At 38.4% G+C, this 17,677-nt stretch overlaps 1 protein-coding gene across 1 annotated transcript in view; it reads left to right on the top strand.

Annotated features, from left to right (window-relative positions):
- Positions 1-17,677, top strand: part of thsd7aa (thrombospondin, type I, domain containing 7Aa) — a 143,430-nt gene that overhangs the window by 60,316 nt on the left and 65,437 nt on the right. Inside the window, exons 3-4 of the mRNA XM_067426606.1 lie at positions 1,199-1,447; positions 7,584-7,765. Coding sequence (XP_067282707.1) covers positions 1,199-1,447; positions 7,584-7,765 — 431 coding nt within the window. The remainder of the gene's footprint in view (positions 1-1,198; positions 1,448-7,583; positions 7,766-17,677) is intronic.

The following is a 17,677-nucleotide window of genomic DNA, read 5'->3' as shown; positions in this document are numbered from 1 at the left end:
TCCCCCTCCAGTTTTCCTGAGTTTCTTTGTTCTGCTGATAACAAAATACTAATTTTTGAAGACCGTTGATGGTAGCCATTGACTTTAACCCTTTAAATTATGAGTTTTCATTTTGGGTTGAACTGCCCCTTTAAGCGTGACGTGACATCACTGTAGTGCCTCGCAGTCTTTCTTCCACTTGCATGTAACTCGCACTTTATAAACACGCAAGAACATATAAAGGTATGTTGAAAGATGCAGCACAACTTACCGAGATGTATCATGATTCATGCCACATGTAGGCTGGCTAATCGCTCAATCAGGATTTCACCCGCACAAAGACGTCAACAAAACAACCTGAGTGTGGCATTTACCTCAGCAAAGATATCCAATGCTCACAGTTTGTTATATAGCTAAACAAAACAAGAGATAATCTTATTTACTCTTAATTATGTATGTTTCAATAAATGTATCATGAAGCGGGTGTTTATGAAAATGTATGTGAAACTGAGTTTTATAAGCATTTCAGGCAAAACTTTAAAATAACATTAATTGATGTTTTAACTACGTGCAATAAGTATGCTTAACCACGAGCAATACATTTGTTGCAATATTTGTTCATCTTTATCAACGTAATTAAAAATAAAGCTGCTAATTGTTTGTTCATGTTACTTCATAGTACATTACGTTACAACATTTGATGTTAATATTGTGTAATTAGTAAATGTTGAAACTAACATTGACAAAGATTAATGAATGCTGTAGAAGTGCAGTTCATTATCAGTTTATGTTAACTAATGTAGTTAACTAATATTAACTAATGAAACCTTTGGTAAAGGGTTACCGCATTTCAGTTTTTGTTTGAGTGTTATTTTATTGGAAAATAAAAGCAGTTGAATATAATAGTTTGTGCTCTGTTGTTAATTTTAACTTCAGTTAGTATAGCAATGTATTAAACGACATGGTTCTTTGTATAGCATTAGCTGGGAGAGGTATTTTTTCCCCTTAAGAAAACCAAATTGTTATCGGCAGATGTCATTCTAATAATAAGAGAAATGTAGTATTGGTGCATCACTATAAATAATAGTATCTCTTTCCTCTGGTGTTTATGATTAACTTGATGTTATATACATTCATCTTTCAGATGTCATGAATGTGCAGCTTAGTTTTATTAAATGTTGGATTCTTGGATCAATGAATTTATTCTGTGTCCCTACAGCCAGTGTAAACAGCAGACTCTCCCGGTGACATACCAAGCCTGTGTCATCCCTAAGGACTGTGAAGTGACCGAGTGGTCGGACTGGTCTGTCTGCTCAAAGGAGTGCTATGATCTGAATGGGCGTAAGGGACAGCGGATACGTACGCGTCAGGTGCAGCAGTTCCCTGTGGGTGGAGGGACCGAGTGCACTGAGCTGGAGGAGAGCGAGCAGTGTTCACCTCAAGGAGAAGGAATCCCACCGTGTGTAGTGTAAGTGCTCCATTCATTCTGCTTCAGTGCTTGGATCATGACATTTATATTAGATCTAATATCTGAAATTAAAGGTGTCATGAACTGGCTTTTTTAATCTTTTTATACTGTTGTCTGAGGTCAACTAAGGATGTTTGTGTGTTTTTTTTTACTTTCAAAAATATAATAATGAATAAGTAATAGGCTATTTTCTACACTGGTTTTGAGGCTCTCTCCTGAATGCTGGGTTTTGATGGGCGTGCCGCACTGAAGACTTGGAAGTAAACGCACTCGGCTAGGTTTGGATAAGATTTGCATATTTAAAGGAAGTATATGTAGGATTGTGGCCAAAACTGGCACTGTAATCACTGTCAAATTACTGCAGAGCGGTGTCTCCCTCTCCCCCTCCCCCCTGACTTGAGGTTGCCAGATAAGCTGCAGGATCCAGCATGAACATTAAGTAGTAGTAACTAGAGCAGAACTGGTAACCTGGATGCCGAAACATTACTGACTTTGTGATTGGTCGATAGGTGGAGGGTGGAGCTTCAGGCCAAAACACAACATGTCAACATCAACATCAGTTGAGGGCTGCAACAACAACTTTTAAATGACAATATCCTGGCCGGACTACTGTTGTCAATGATATAAGTATTTGAAATGAACATGATTTCTTAATGTCTAGTGACATATCAGGGCCATTTTATGATTAATCGTAATACATTTCTTACATACAGTTCCTTTAATGAGCTTCAGCTCCCCTGTCAGTTCAGTTCACATGAGGGAGGGATTGTTTTGAAAGCAGCAACAGGAATGATTCTCTCGATCACAGGGCTCATTAACATCTTTATCAAACAAAAACAATGATTTATTTATCATCCACCCACGGTTGATTGGAATATTATTTTTGTATTACTTGGTCCAATCGGTGGATATAATGTATTATAATATAAAATAGGAATATTATTTCACAATTTGAAATTTACCATCCTGCCGATGGGCGTACATTTTGGTAGCCCGTCTGGAAAACATGTAGCCCCAGGACTATTAAATATAAAAAAGACGTTTTACTCACATAAGTGTGTTGCACCATTCCTATCGGATCCAATATAGAAGGCATATCATTGTGTTTTAATCTCAATATGTCTGCAAATCCAGCATCGACCTGAGACTTGTTTACAAACGATTCCGCAGTGAAATAAAAAGAGAACATGCATACGAGTCTTCCCCACGTGAGCTGGAACTTAATTAAAAAGAAATTAAATATCACACATTCCTAATATTAGGATCCGAAAGAAACAAAACAAAACCGCTGCGATTGTGTTCTTCCACAACCAGGAAAAGCGTAACATTTTGCTATCTTCTTCGGGATGTTTATTGCTGCTGGCTAGCGCGATCCGAACTCCATTAGTTGATGGGCGGGGCTACTGAATTACATGTGCTTATTATTCAGTAGAGATGTGTTTCGTTACTCAATGATGTATAGATATGCAAACGATTGTTTTTCTGGGCCTAATGTCTATAAAAGCTTTTCTTTGACTAACAATTAAGTTTTCAACTCTGAAATGTACAGGATATTCTTATATTACCATGACTTTTTACGTATCAAAAGCTCTTAAAGGGCTGATGATTTCTCAATTCATCACCCCTTTAAGCATTTACTGTCAAAACTGGAATGATGAAATTTGGCAACTGAATAACTAAAAAAAAGTCGAAAGTCTTACAGGTTTGGAATGACATGAGGGTGAGATATTTTAATTTTTAGGTGAACTAACTATTTAACAAAAAAATGTATATATTTTATGTGACCTTTCGTTGTTGCAAAATATAAGTTGTTTTGGATTAATGCATCTAAAACAACTTCACCTGGCCTGATCTTAACAGAATCTCCCTGTATGGACATCATCTGTTGGCGTCTTTTGAATAGCATGAATCTGTTAAAACACAGATGGAGGAGTGACTGGGCAGTGAGGGTGGGGGTGAGGGTCCTGCTGGGGAAGATGGAGAGATGGTAGCAGGTTGGTGGTTTGGCACAGCGCCACCCTGGAGGAGGTGAGCTGATGAATAGTGAACGTCTGAGAGGACAGACCACACGCTGTCTAATCTGATCTCCCCCACAGATGGGCCGGTCCATTCCCCATCACTCATCACCTCGCTGCACTGGATCTCTCCAGAGCGGAGCTGTGTTTGATGGAGGTGAATGGCACTCCTGTAGCGCTGACCCAGTGTGTTCCCGCCCTGCCTCTCACCAAACCCCACATGTGCTTTCACTGCTGTCACTGAGAATCCTTTACAGCAGGGGTTTATGAGCAGACGTCCCCCCAGAGTGAGATTCAGGTGGCCAAGAATGGCTTGTAACTATTAAAATTTAATATTCACCCACTGTTATGCATCTCGTAAATCTCTGAAAAGGGATAGTTCTTTCTGTATCATTTACCTACTCTCATTTTGTTCCATATGATTCAGTGTCGGGGAGGCTATAGCAAAATTGTTTAATTAAAGCTTCATTAATTTTATTTCATGTAGCTTCATTAAAGTCAAGCTAATATTTTGAACAAAAAGTATACAGCTCTAGAAGTCCACTTCAGCTCTAGAGTCCACTTCAAAAATTAGAAGATTCTCAGGATTTACTATTTAAATGTTTGGGTTTGAGTAAAAAAATAATAATAATCTGCAAACTACTGACAGCATTTTTTTTTCCAAATTGAAAATATAAATATTGTCATTTAGAGCATTTACACTTACTGCCCACTTTATTAGGAATGCCTGATCACATCCTCATGAACGCAAATATCTAATCTAATTTGCTGAATTTCAAACTGAGTGTCAGAATGGGAAAGAAAGGTGATTTAAGTGACTGTGGACATGGCATTGTTAGCGCCAGATGGGCTGGCCTGAGTATTTTAGAAACTGCTGATCTACTGGATTTTCTACACAAAATCATCTCTAGAGTTTACAGTGCATATTCTGAAAAAGAGAAAATATCCAGTGAGCGACAGTACTGTGGGTGAGAATGCCTTGTTTAATGGTTCAGGCTGGTGCTGGTGGTCTAATAGTGTGAGGGATATTTTCTTGGCACATGTTGGGCCCATTAGCACCAAAGGAGCATTGCTTAAATGCCACAGCCTACCTGAGTATTGTTGCTGACATTCTCCAGTCCATCCCTTTATGACCACAGTGTTCCCATCTTATGATGGTTACTTTCAGCAGAATAACGCGACATGTCACAAAGCTTAAATAATTTCAAACTTTTTTTTACATAAAATTAAAAAACACGTGGAATATGAGATTCGCATCATGGAACAGCCGACAAATCTGCAGCAATTGTGCGATGCTCTCATGTCAATATGGACCAAAATCTCAGAGAAATGTTTCCAACACCTTGTTGAATCTATGGCACACAAAAAATAAAACAGACTTGAAGGCTGTACTAGCAAGGTGTACCCGATAAAATGTCCCGTGAGCATAATTGCTGAAAATTACAACTGGTCAAAATAACAAAAAAGATTCCATGGTTTCAGCCCTCCAATAATGCAAAGAAAACAAGTTTATATAAATGTTTAACCAACACAATACAAATGTTTTAACTTAGGAGGAGTGCAGAAATCAATATTTGGTGGAATAACCGTGATTTCCAATAAATATAACTATTTATTCACTGATTTTTGCTGCTGGTGCATTATCATTTGGTATGCAATGCTTTTACTCATTCAAGGATACCTAAAAAAAAAAAAACCTTTCTCATTTTGCCCATTACATGTAGCTCAAGTATGGTGCATAAATGGTAAGTGAAGCCCTCAAAAAAAAATATTGAATGCAGTCTTGTTAGAAGCACACTCAAATACACACTGACTCACAGCTCATGAATATGGAGCTATGCATTTGTGAGGTCAAATGGACTTCATTTTGAATCTGGGAAAAAAGGTTGAAAGCCATTACCACAGAAAGTCAGCAGGGATTCTCTCTTGGTTTTAAAATCCGACTTCAAAAGAAAAACGGGAAGAAAGTTTTCATATTCTTTCATTTATACTACAGAAGCAAAGCAAGGGACCATTTTTTTGCTTTTTACATTTTTTCTAAATTGCATGTTCATGGTCAAGAAAGGTTTATTTTATAAACCTTTACTTACTCTTATTTGAACTCTTGTGAAAGCTGGAAGCAGGACTTGTTACACTGAAGGTCACTGGACATTTAAACTCACCTGCACACACATGCATGCATACACAACCAGCACTTCCCCCCAAAGCGTTCCCCTTAGGCTTTCAATCAGCGAGACATGTGGAAAAGAAATGCTGATCAAACACCAACGGTAAAGAGGAAGTTCTTTACTTTTTGGCCAGTGCACACTGTCAAAACTAAACTAGACTATTATTTATGCATATCATCGTTTAATTAGTTGAGGCCTTCGCTGAAATAATCATTCATTTTTTGGAGATTGCTATAATTTTGTCTGATTTTATATAATATATATATAATATATCTGTTTACTTGCATGAGGGTGGGACAATCTGTCACTCATATGAGATTACAACAATAGCCAACCATAACGATCCAATCAATTCCCAAAATCAAGCCCTGCCCTAGATTTTTTTCTTGTTCAAGAAGCCGTTTTACTTGGATAAAGGGTCAAACCAAAAAATATTCAGACTCCAGATATAATTTTTTACTAGCATGTGCAGAACACTATAGTTCATTTATGTAAGTGACGATGGCAAAATAAAGTAAACTGTGACATTATACCTAACAATTCATCATACGGTAGACTATTAGTAAAATTTGGGACAAAATTAAAGGAAGTGTATGTAAGATTGTGGCCAAAACTGGTACTACAATCCCTTTCAAATGACTGTAGGGGTAGAAGACTGTATCCCCTCTCCCCCTCCCCCTGACTTGAGGTTGCCAGATAAGCTGCAGGATCAGCAGGAACGTTTGTAGTTGCAGCTGTGCTATCTAGAGGAGATCTGGCAACCCGGATGCTGAAACACTACTGACTTTGTGATTGGTAGATAGGTGGAGGATGGTGCTTCAGGCCAAAACACAACATGACATCATCAACATCAGTTGAGGACTGCAATAACAACTTTTAAATGACTATATCCTGGGCGGACTACTTTTGCCAGTGATATAAGTATTTGAAATGAACATGATTTCTTTATGTCTAGTGACATATGAGGGCCATTTTATGATTAGGTGAAGTACATTTCTTACATACAGTTCCTTTAATCCTGACCATGTTTTTCTTAATTGTTTTTTTCTTTGATTGCTAATTTAACCTTTTGCACCACAGACTGAACAATATTAAACATTGCTTGGTAATTGGTTGACCTAAATTGTTAATATTTATGTATGGTCTAGTTATGTAGTAATGTTATCAAGATACATTTTTCAAGTGTAACACTTGAGTTCTTGTCATATTTTACTACTATTTTCTAAACTATAGCGAATAAACTGTGATAATGTGAGAAAATGTTGAAGGTGTCTGAATACATTTTGGTTTGACTGCATGTCACAAAAACAAAAAACTATCGCAACGTCTGTTTCATGCCAACTTTAAGAAGCAACCCATGCCATAGACCAGCATCCAAAACACAAATTCTTTTCTACATTAAAATAGAGAAGTTTAATTTTTTATAATTTATTTATTTATATAAAAATTAAGTGAAGCTAATATCCACATGTGCTCATGAATGATGATATTTAAAAATGTATGTCTCATCAGGAAAGGAAAAATCTAATGATCAGCATTCAAATGATAGTTAGTACTGAGTGTGTCATTCTGTTTTTTTAATGGTTTTTCTCTAATGTTTCAAATTTTCCATCCATAGCTCAGCTTTTGATGCTGTTTCGCTGAGGTTCTTTCGCTAACATGATAAATCAAAAAGCAGCAGCCAAGCCATCAAACTCAATAGAGCTCAATAAATTCATGACCTTAGTGTACATCCTGACTGACATGGCTTCTGATTGGTCTATTTAAAATCATCTGTATTTATAACTCCAAAGGACAGACCAAAGTAGAGTTTATTTTTGTGTGGAAAAAAAAAGAATAAACACAAGCTTCACTCTGTTTCCCATCTCTAGCCGTCAGAGGATAAATTAAGAGAACATTAAATACTCATCAGCGCACGTCTGTTCACCAAATTCCCTTCCTCTCTCTCCGCAGGTATAATTGGAGAACCACAGAGTGGAGTGACTGCAGGGTGGACGTGCTCCTCAGCCAACAGGACCGTCGCCGGAGCAACCAGACAGGGCTCTGTGGAGGCGGGGTTCAAACCAGAGAGGTCTACTGCGTTCAAGCGCCCACCGAAACCTCATCTAACCTCGGCTCCCTCAAGAACAAAGACGGTAACAAAACTAGCAAATTAATTGTGTTAACCCTCTGCCGGTGGTTAATTAACTATATCTCCCAAACCGATATGATCTATCTCCCCAATCAATACTTCAGTACCTATGGAGTAGTAATGCATCCTTCTTATTTCAGAAAAGTCTTTAGTTTTAGAAAATTTCTAAAAGATATGCTGTACCGATTCTTTACGAAAACAACCAAGCTCGTGCTGGCGTGCAATGGGCGAAGACACAAGACACACACACACACACACACACACACACACACACACACACACACACACACACACACACACACACACACACACACACACACACACCCTGGTGAACTTTTGATTCGCTATACGTTCATGTTATTTACTAGCCTGACAAGCCAGACCCACATCAAGATGTTTGGTCTGGAAACTCCCCATTGACAGGGCTCAACCCGAGGGGTGGGATAAACGGTTGTCTTTCAAACTCCCTCTGCATGCGATAGGATAGCGCTACACCAACCAGAGCAACGAAGGTGAAACAGAGCTCGTTAGATTAAACATTCACCGTATCCGGTCAGCAAAACTCAGAACACATCTTCCCTTTTTAAGAATGACTTCAGTGCCGTTCTTTGTTCTTTTCTCAGAGAAAAGCTTAACTCGAAAAGTCTTCCAGAGTCGCTGTCAGAGCCGATTCGAGAGACCGCCGTTCTCCAGCTTCTGTGTTTACTAGAAGCACGCAATCGCAACTCGGCTGTCGTCATTATGGCCCCGCCCACCGACATTATACACGATGTGATTGGCCCGGCAAGAGTTAGGGGAATACAGCTCAGAAGGGTATTGAGAGTTGCTAGACGACACTCGCGGGCAGATTAATTTTGCTGCCGCTAGGGTGCGTCTAGATTTCTAGGCTAGTTATTTACATGATATGCCAACAAAACACAGATGTTTGTTTCAGTTTCACTCACTGCCCATGGTTTCGACTCATGACCGAGAAAAAACTTAGGGTGCTTTCACACTAGCACTTTTGGTACGCACCTGGGTTCGATTGACGTCGGGGTTCGGTTCGTTTGGATGATGTGAACGCGGTCTTCCAAACCCTTTGCGAACCGTACCTGAGTCCGCTTAAAAGTTGGTCTGGGGTTCGGTTCATGTGAACTCTGGTACGGTTCGTTGCCGATGTGATTGCAATCATATTAAATCACAGAAGTGGACCGATATAATAATGACGTATGATAATGACGTATGATTTGATAAAAATGTGTGTTTTGTGTGTTTTACCATTTAGCGTCACTGACATACTGCAAGCAGAAAGCTGTAGATACAATTTCTGCTCGTCTTCTGTGTTCTTTAGAGCATTTGCAGTGCATTTGCGGCATATAGACGCAAGTGTCATGTACTGAAGCTTTAGTAACCTAACCAACGGTTTAAAAACAAAAATATAAAAGTTAGGGGAGAACGCTATGCATTTTGCCACCTTCACGCTCACTGTTGTTACTAAATTACCAGGTAAACAGTTGCTGCTTTGATGACGCAAACGAACCCAGGTTCAGAACCAAATAATATAATATGATCATAGTCCAGCAGGGGAGGGGGAGCAATCGAACTCGGGTTTGGTTCAGGCAATCGAACCAAGTGTGAAAGCAACCTAACATACTTGCAGAACTCTGTTGCTGCTGCTCAAAAAAAAAAAAAAAAAAAAAAAACTGCATCCACTGTTTCCTTATTTCTGGATTATTTGGGAAGCTAAACAAGGTTATCTTTGCCTCAGAACCAGAAATACACTTCTTTAGTGACATTGTTGATTTTGTGGTCTCAAAATAAAATGACAGCACTGCCGATGGCTTCCGTAACCGAACGAACGTTGATGGGCGCGCTCTTGCTTTCGCTCTGGTTGATGTGCGCGCACTGGTAGAAGTCCCAAAACAAGCAATTCCACAATTTATAATGTCATACAGGGCCATGCTCTAAAAAAAAAAAAAAATGTTCAGAAACTTATTCAAATCCTGAAGGAGTGTATTTGGCACAGAAATACTCCAACATGTGGCCAAATAGTTTTTAAATATTGGCCATGTTTAGCATGAGAATCTAACTCTTTAACGGTGTCATGAATGCAAGTCAGACTCAGAATGCATGAAACAGCATTAGACTCCCTTTTAAGATTAGATATTGGAGAGGTTTAAGGGATGTAGAATACCGTTAAGCAGAATTAGACATTAATATGTGTTTTATAAGTATGGATAAGCAGCCAATATCCTAGTAATATGCATGCTAATAAGCAACTAATTAATAGTGAGATTAAAGTAGTACAGCCGGTAGTATGACCTGCAACATCAAAATCTTCTGTATGAATTGTATAGCTCCAGATTGTATCTATTTTAGGAATTATTTTTAAAACCAAAAGTATGAAGCTAGACACACCTCCTAGACTTTATAGTTTCAGCTGAAAATTGGTTCACCCTCAGACCTGTCTCCAAAAAAAAAAAAAACCTTCTGTAATTACTATATCCACAGATGGTAGCTTGTTTGCATTTATTGATTTAAGATGCCAAACATGAATGAAGTTATGTTTGGTAAAATCCTTTCCCTGTTTTTGGCTTATTTCAGCACAGCCCATGTAAAGACTTACGCCTGTAAGCGAGCTGTTAGACAAAGATCAGTTGATGTTTGCACTGTGGTACTATTCAAGCCAACATATAATTGGATTGCTTTTTAAAGGCTGAAATTAGATCACCAGGGGAAAATTAAGGAATAAAGAAGGCAGAGCCGTACAAATTAATGAGGCAGCTACTGTGGAATTTAAATGCTAATGCCGTCACAGACATACACACAGGTGCAGATACACCCAAACACAGATACTCTCTAGAGTAATATGACAGAAACAGAGAGGTGCCAGCACCTCATGCCATGCGCCAATGTTGGTGCTCACTCTCGGACTGACACAGAAACTCCCCTGCCATCTGCTCTGAGAGCTGAACCGCCGACCTCTCAGGGAACTTATTCAAATGTCCACAGCTGTCCTCAAGCAGGCATTGGCTGTCATGGCTTGGTCACTCTACAGACAGAAAGACAAAGCACACAGAAGATCCCGCCTTTTGAAATTAGACATTTAAATAGGGGCTAAAACTCACAATGGTTTAATTTACAGTTAAGCTGTGTTTTTTAATGAGTTTAGTTCAACCTATCTACTGTCAAAGCTATCTACTAATGTGGTCTTGTTAAGTATTGTGTATTTCAGGTGAGGAAAATAGCCATCTTATAGCCTGTATAGTCAGATTTTGTGGTAACACTTTAAAATAAGGTCTCCTTTTATTAACCCTAGTTGACATTTTCAAAAGACACTCAAAGAAGTTGACTGATCACATAACGCACTGGTCTAGCTGACCAATCAGAGCACATTGTGCTTTTCAGAGGGAGGGGCTTCATAGAGCTAGGAACTAAACAGAACATTACTGACAGACTGGGAAGAGAGGGGTTGCAACAATGTAAAATATGTTATCCCCCCTTTTTTTGTACTGTGAAACACAAAACATATTTTTAAGGATTATTCACATATTTAGAGTAAAAACAAGTTAATTGTGGACGGATCAAGTTCAAGAAAAAAAGCACCACAAAGTCTGTGCATCGGTGTTGAGCAAAGACGATATTTTGCCTTTTGATCCGTAATGCATAGGTTTAAAAGTGTAAATAATTCCACATTTTCTTTGTTTTTAAATGTAAATTTAGTGTATATTTTTCAGACTCTTTAAGTAAATTTAGATTTATTAGTGTTAATGAAATAATTATCTTATGCTTACCAAGGCTACATTTATTTGATAAAAAAAACAGTAAAAGCAGTAATATTGTGAAAATAACTTTTATAGTTAATATATTTTAAAATGTAATTTATTCCTGCTTGCAAAGCTACATTTTCAGCATAATTACTCCAGTGTTTGGTGTCACAAAATCCTTCATAAATCATTATACATCTATTTTGATTTTCTGCTCAAGAAGCATTTCTTATTATTATCAAAATTGAAAACAGATGTGCTTTTATATATTTGTGGAAACCATGACAGTCACCAGATCTCAACCCAATAGAGCATCTTTGGGATGTGGTGGAACGGGAGCTTTGTGCCCTGGATGTGCATCCCACAAATCTCCATCAACTGCAAGATGTTATCCTATCAATATGGGCCAACATTTCTAAAGAATGCTTTCAGCACCTTTTTGAATCAATGCCACGTAGAATTTAGGGAATTCTGAAGGCGAAATGAGGTCAAACACAGTATTAGTATGGTGTTCCTAATACTACTTTAGGTGAGTGTATATGCACATATGAATCACCACATACATATTTAGTGAGAGCAACAAGTGAACAGCATTAATACATTTCTTTATTCTTATTCATTAATAAACATACATACATAATGATTTTTTAAATGGGTCTGATTAATCTATTCGCACTTGTGGCTATTAACTCATTTTCGGACTAGAGGCTATTTGCAAATTTTTCCAGAAAGTGCTCAAGTTATTCTTTAGAGTGCACAAGCACATTTATATCTTTTGTTGTGGATCTTGGTGAATCAAAACCTTGGTGTCCAGCCCTCCTGCCCGCGAGGAAGTTTAGCCAGACAGTGTTGGAATCCCATCTGTAATGTGGCCTTAAGAGAGAGGCACATGGCACCAACTGCATCTTCCTGCTGGGGAAGGTGACAGGCCTGGCGCGCTGACGAGTCACGCGCTGACAGATGGAAGAACTGTGTGAGAGCAAAAAAAGGAACAGTGCAAGAACATCTGCACTGCCTCTCACACACACCATTACACACATGTACACCCCTCAAGCTTTTCCATACCTTGGCCAGCTCTACCTTGTGCTCTTTTCTTAGTTTTAGCATCATCCTTCTCAGCAAATATTGATGCATGCAATTAATTACAATTTATTAGATTAATTAATCTGCGTATCACATAATTAATTCAGTTAGTATTTTAATTGATTGTCAGCCCTACTTTCTTTATTCATTTACCTGGTTTCCTTTTAATCAATGAAGAATCAATCAGGCACTTTCACTTCAGGGAGTTACAGACAGATTTGAGAGGATTTAATTTCAAGCTCCACATGATTGGACATTTCCAAGTGATTTGCCACTGGGCCTTTGTGATTATTCACAGGTATTTATATACATTAAAGCCAGACAATGAGAGCATCAGGAGAGGTGGTTTACTCAAGGACAGACACTGTGCGCTTTAAGCAGATTTAATCTGGTCATTCAGTTCCAGGGATCATAGCTAAATCCTGTGTAGACATTAGACAACTATGTTTGTCTGCACCCTGGCTATTCCAGTGCAATGTTTGATGCCAGTGAAGCTTTGATACTTGAGGCATTCCCACAACTTTACCTGGCATTAGTTTTTAAAGCAGCGACATGTCCACTTTGAAATTAACTCTTTCCCTGCCAGGGATGAGCTTTTTTACAGCTTTTGACTGGTATAAGGTCTCTACGTCTATATGGGCGCTATGACACATTCTAAAAGAGTACTGAATCCCTTACTCAAAACACAGATGAAGAAGATGCAGAAACAAGGTATAGCAAATGCAATCATATGCATATGTAGAATAATGTCATCATCAACATTAAACACCACATAAATCAAAATGTAGAATAATATTCTACATCCCTTAATCCTCTCCAATACCTAAACTTAAAAGGTGGTCTAATGCTATTTCATGCATTCTGACTTGCGTTCATGACACCATTAAAGGGTTAGTTCACCCAAAAATGAAATTGATGTCATTAATGACTCACCCTAATATCGTTTCACACCTGTAAGACCTCCGTTCATCTTCAGAACACAGTTGAGTATGATTTAAATTTAGTCTGAGAGCATATCCAAGTGTATACACACTTTACTGTCCTTGTCCAGAAAGGGAATAAAAGCATCATCAAAGTAGTCCATATGTGACATCAGTTGGTTAATTAGAATCACTTGAAGCATCGAAAATACATTTTGGTCCAAAAATAACAAAAACTACAACTTTATTCAGCATTGTCTTCTCTTCCGTGTTTCTCGAATAAAGATTCAAACGGTTGTGAATCAGTGAATCGATCAATGATTCGGATCGCGTGCCAAACTGCTGAAATCACGTGACACTGGTGATCCAAATCATTGATCGATTCACTGATTCATAACCTTTTGAATCTTTATTTGTGGATTGAACACAAACAAGGAAGAGAAGACAGTGCTGAATTAAGTCGTATGTTTTGTTATTTTTCGACCAAAATGTATTTTCGATGCTTCAAGAGATTCTAATGAACTAACTGGTGTCGCATATGGACTACTTTGATGATGCTTTTATTCCCTTTCTGGACAAGGACAGTAAAGTGTGCATACACTTGGATATGCTCTCAGACTAAATATAAAATATCTTAAGCTGTGTTCCGTTCCAGAGGTCTTACGAGTGTGGAACGACATTAGGGTGAGTCATTAATGACATTAATTTAATTTTGGGGTGAACTAACCCTTTAAAGAGTTAGATTCTCATGCTAAGCATTAAACTGTGTAAACCCAGCCTGATCTGCCGGCAATTTGATTTCGTCTGGCAACTCTGGAAACCCGTACATTCATTTCTACTGCTTCTGTTACACATTTGTGGGAACCAATCACAGACTGGATTATCCACCTGGCGTGCTATTGGCGGGTTTAACGCAATGACAGATAGAGAAGCGATGGGTCGTTGCCATAGGTCGTTGCCTGTTGATCACGCCTCTTGTGGTCTGATTGGTTGAAGGACTATTCAATTGCGTACCGAGTTTTTTATTTATATTTAAATATTATTACAATTTTTAATTTTATTTATTATTTGATCCACATTTTTACCTCACAATATCACTTATACAAAAAAAACCAAAAAAAAAAAACATTACTATGTTGTAACAGAGAATTGGAAACATATACTATTCACAGCTATGTCTCTCTCTGTCAACTCCATAAGATATTCAAGGAAACATTTATAAAATTAGGTTATATCAAAGTCACCTTCCATCCGTAAGGTTTTCTATTCATATTTCAATATTTTACCTGCTATTTACCTAGTTCACCTATTCTGGGGTGTGTTTCCTGAAAGCATTGTTAGCCATCTGTGGTTGCAAGTTCCATCGTTATCAGCATAATTCAACCAGTCTGTGTTTCCCAAAACCATAGTTCCAACGAAGATTCGCAAACATCATCGCAAACTAACCTGTGGTCAGAAGCATAGTTTGCATGACTTTTGGACTTAATAAATTCTTATCTTCAGCAAAATAAGCAAGTGCATGTGCGGACGTGGTCTAAGGAGCCTATGATTGGATCTGGAAATAAAGCAAAATAACTAAGAAAAAACATTTTATATCTTAGCATTCCAATACTGATTTTCTGCAGAATAGATACATGATACCAGCTTAGTATAATTTAATATCTTTTATATCTCATCAAATGGCATGTTCATCATTTATAGCGAAACATATAGCGTTAATTTGATCTCAAACAGATTTATTAAACTAATTTATTACCCCTCCACCTGCGTGACATTATAAACCAACGCAGTTGAATGGCAAATTTACGACAAGACAGTTTCAAGAAACTTGACTCGCTTGTTGATTTCTTCACAAATGCATTGTACTTGTTGAAGAGAGCACGTGTGAGTACATGCTTTAGTATGCCAGGGGCAACCCCTGAGTGATATAAGAAGGAGCCTGCGATTAAATGAAATGTCTGGAAATAAAGCAAAATAACAGAGATTAAAAATAGTTAAGTAGTCTTCAGATGCTATGTTCATTATTTCAATCTACATATTAGTAGAACACATTATTACTCCACTCTACTGTACCAACATCTTTCAAACAATGGACATGCAACAAAGTTGCTATTTTTCTGGGAAACATTCATGAATAGCTACAGTAGTTTCTCCATTGTGGCAATCATACTATGGTGGTTAAGCAGCATGTTACATCATTCTATGCGAAACATACCCCTGGTCGGTTTATTGTAGTATTTTTAATGTATGCTTATAGGTTTTTAAATAATATGGTTACACTTTATTTTAAGGTGCCTGTTCTAAATTTCCGTCCGCTAGAAGTCGCTTATTCAAATCAAAGGTGTAGTTTGATGACGCCATGTTTGAGCGCAGATTATTGGGACATGTGGTGTTCACCACACAGCTGGTGGAAAAGAATTGGGATAGGACTCAGGTAGAAATCATGTTCATGTATGCATTTATTAATGTTACTGTAGTATGCAGCAGAGTAGGACCGAGGTGAGCAAGGTTGTTAAGATGAACACAACAAAATGAACACCAAAAAGTATCTGATGGTGTTAACACAAATGCAAGGAGGTGGAAATGGAAGCAGGAGATGCACCTATACATAGGTGAAAACATCTAGATTCATGTATCAATCCCTCCTAACCTGTTATTTTTCATTTCTGTGTTTTGTCTTGCCAGTAGCCAGTTATAAAGAATCTGTGAAATATATAGTTCCTAATGATGTGAAAGTATTGTTTGCATTCCAAATTCATTTTAAATCATTTTGGGTTTATGGATTCCTAAACCCATGTAATGAATGCCAGAATGAACACAAAGTATGCATTTTACATATCAAAAGCAGCTTGTTGTCTTCCTCTCTGCCAATGCCGCATCCCATCCAGCTTCCTGCTCTGCTGCTTGGGCCTGGGGAAGCTGTGCTTGATTTCCTCTCCCCGCGGGTGGCTTCAGACATTTAGAAAACAGGGGAAAGCAGCTGCTGTCGCGATCTTTATCCATTAACACATCTCAGTCACAGAGAGCAGAACACAACAACAGTGTTCATTCGTTTCGGCTCGGCCGTGTCGCTCTATGGAAAATAATCAATGTTGCACCCCGTCGTGGATCTTTATGAGATGTTCAACGGCTTGGCTTTCTCGCAGAGCATCCATGCAGCACTGCCCCGCAGGCAGGTCCGAGTTATTGATGATGATGATGCTGATGCAAGCAGGTGAATGTGTTGGCGGCTGTCAGACGGACAGAGGGACTGATGGGATACTGGTGCCATAATTAGGCCGGGGAAACCCTGGGTGGGCAAACAGCAGACCATCTGGCCTCCAAGCGAGCTTTGTGCCACCTGAACAAGGTCAACCTACAAGGAGAGGGTCATTAATCAGACTAGGTTAACAGGGACAGGAAGTCAGACAGGTTTTCGCCCAACTCAATACCTCAACAGCAAAATCACATCCTAAAACAAATACAACGAGCATAGAGAAAAGTGTGTTTGTGGGAATAAGGGAACTTGCATTTACAAGTCAATGTGATCTTTTTTTGCAAATCCATTTTGTCAGTTTGACAGCTAATTTTTTTTCTGACATGTCATTTTTGGAACTAAATTCATCTTGCTAAATTGGGCGCTTCAGCAGAGGTTTGTCCCAACGGAGCACTTCACAAAACCTTTTTAATTTCTGTTTTAAACAAGCTCATATGAGTCAACTGATTCCACAACTGGCCATGCAATCAATCACTTAGCTCACACAGAAAATCCACACACATGTATTAACCGAGGGATTTTAGAAATGGCTCAAAGCGCACAGCGAACACCTTTTGGACACAAAGCAATTTGCATGTGAATGAAGAGATGATCCGTCAAATGGTATCGACGGCAGATCTGTTCACGCGCTGACCTTGCAGAAAGTCACCTATGGCTCGGAGCTGCACACACACTTACACTGAGTGCTTGTTACAGATAAAAAGAAAACAAGGACAAAAGGGGTCTTGGGAGTACAATCAGAAGCACTTGTTTATAAAAATGATATTCTCTTCATATTCTAATTTGCAAACAGATTGAAATAATTGACATTACCTTTTTAGGTACTTTTTAAGTGGGCAATGCAACTTTAAGGACAGCTCGCGTCATTTCCAGAACCATTCCCTATCCTGTTTTATTCATTACATTAAATT

Source organism: Pseudorasbora parva, chromosome 19 (genome assembly GCF_024679245.1).
Source record: "Pseudorasbora parva isolate DD20220531a chromosome 19, ASM2467924v1, whole genome shotgun sequence".
Taxonomy (NCBI): Eukaryota; Metazoa; Chordata; class Actinopteri; order Cypriniformes; family Gobionidae; genus Pseudorasbora; species Pseudorasbora parva.
This window is presented reverse-complemented; position numbering and strand designations above follow the sequence as displayed.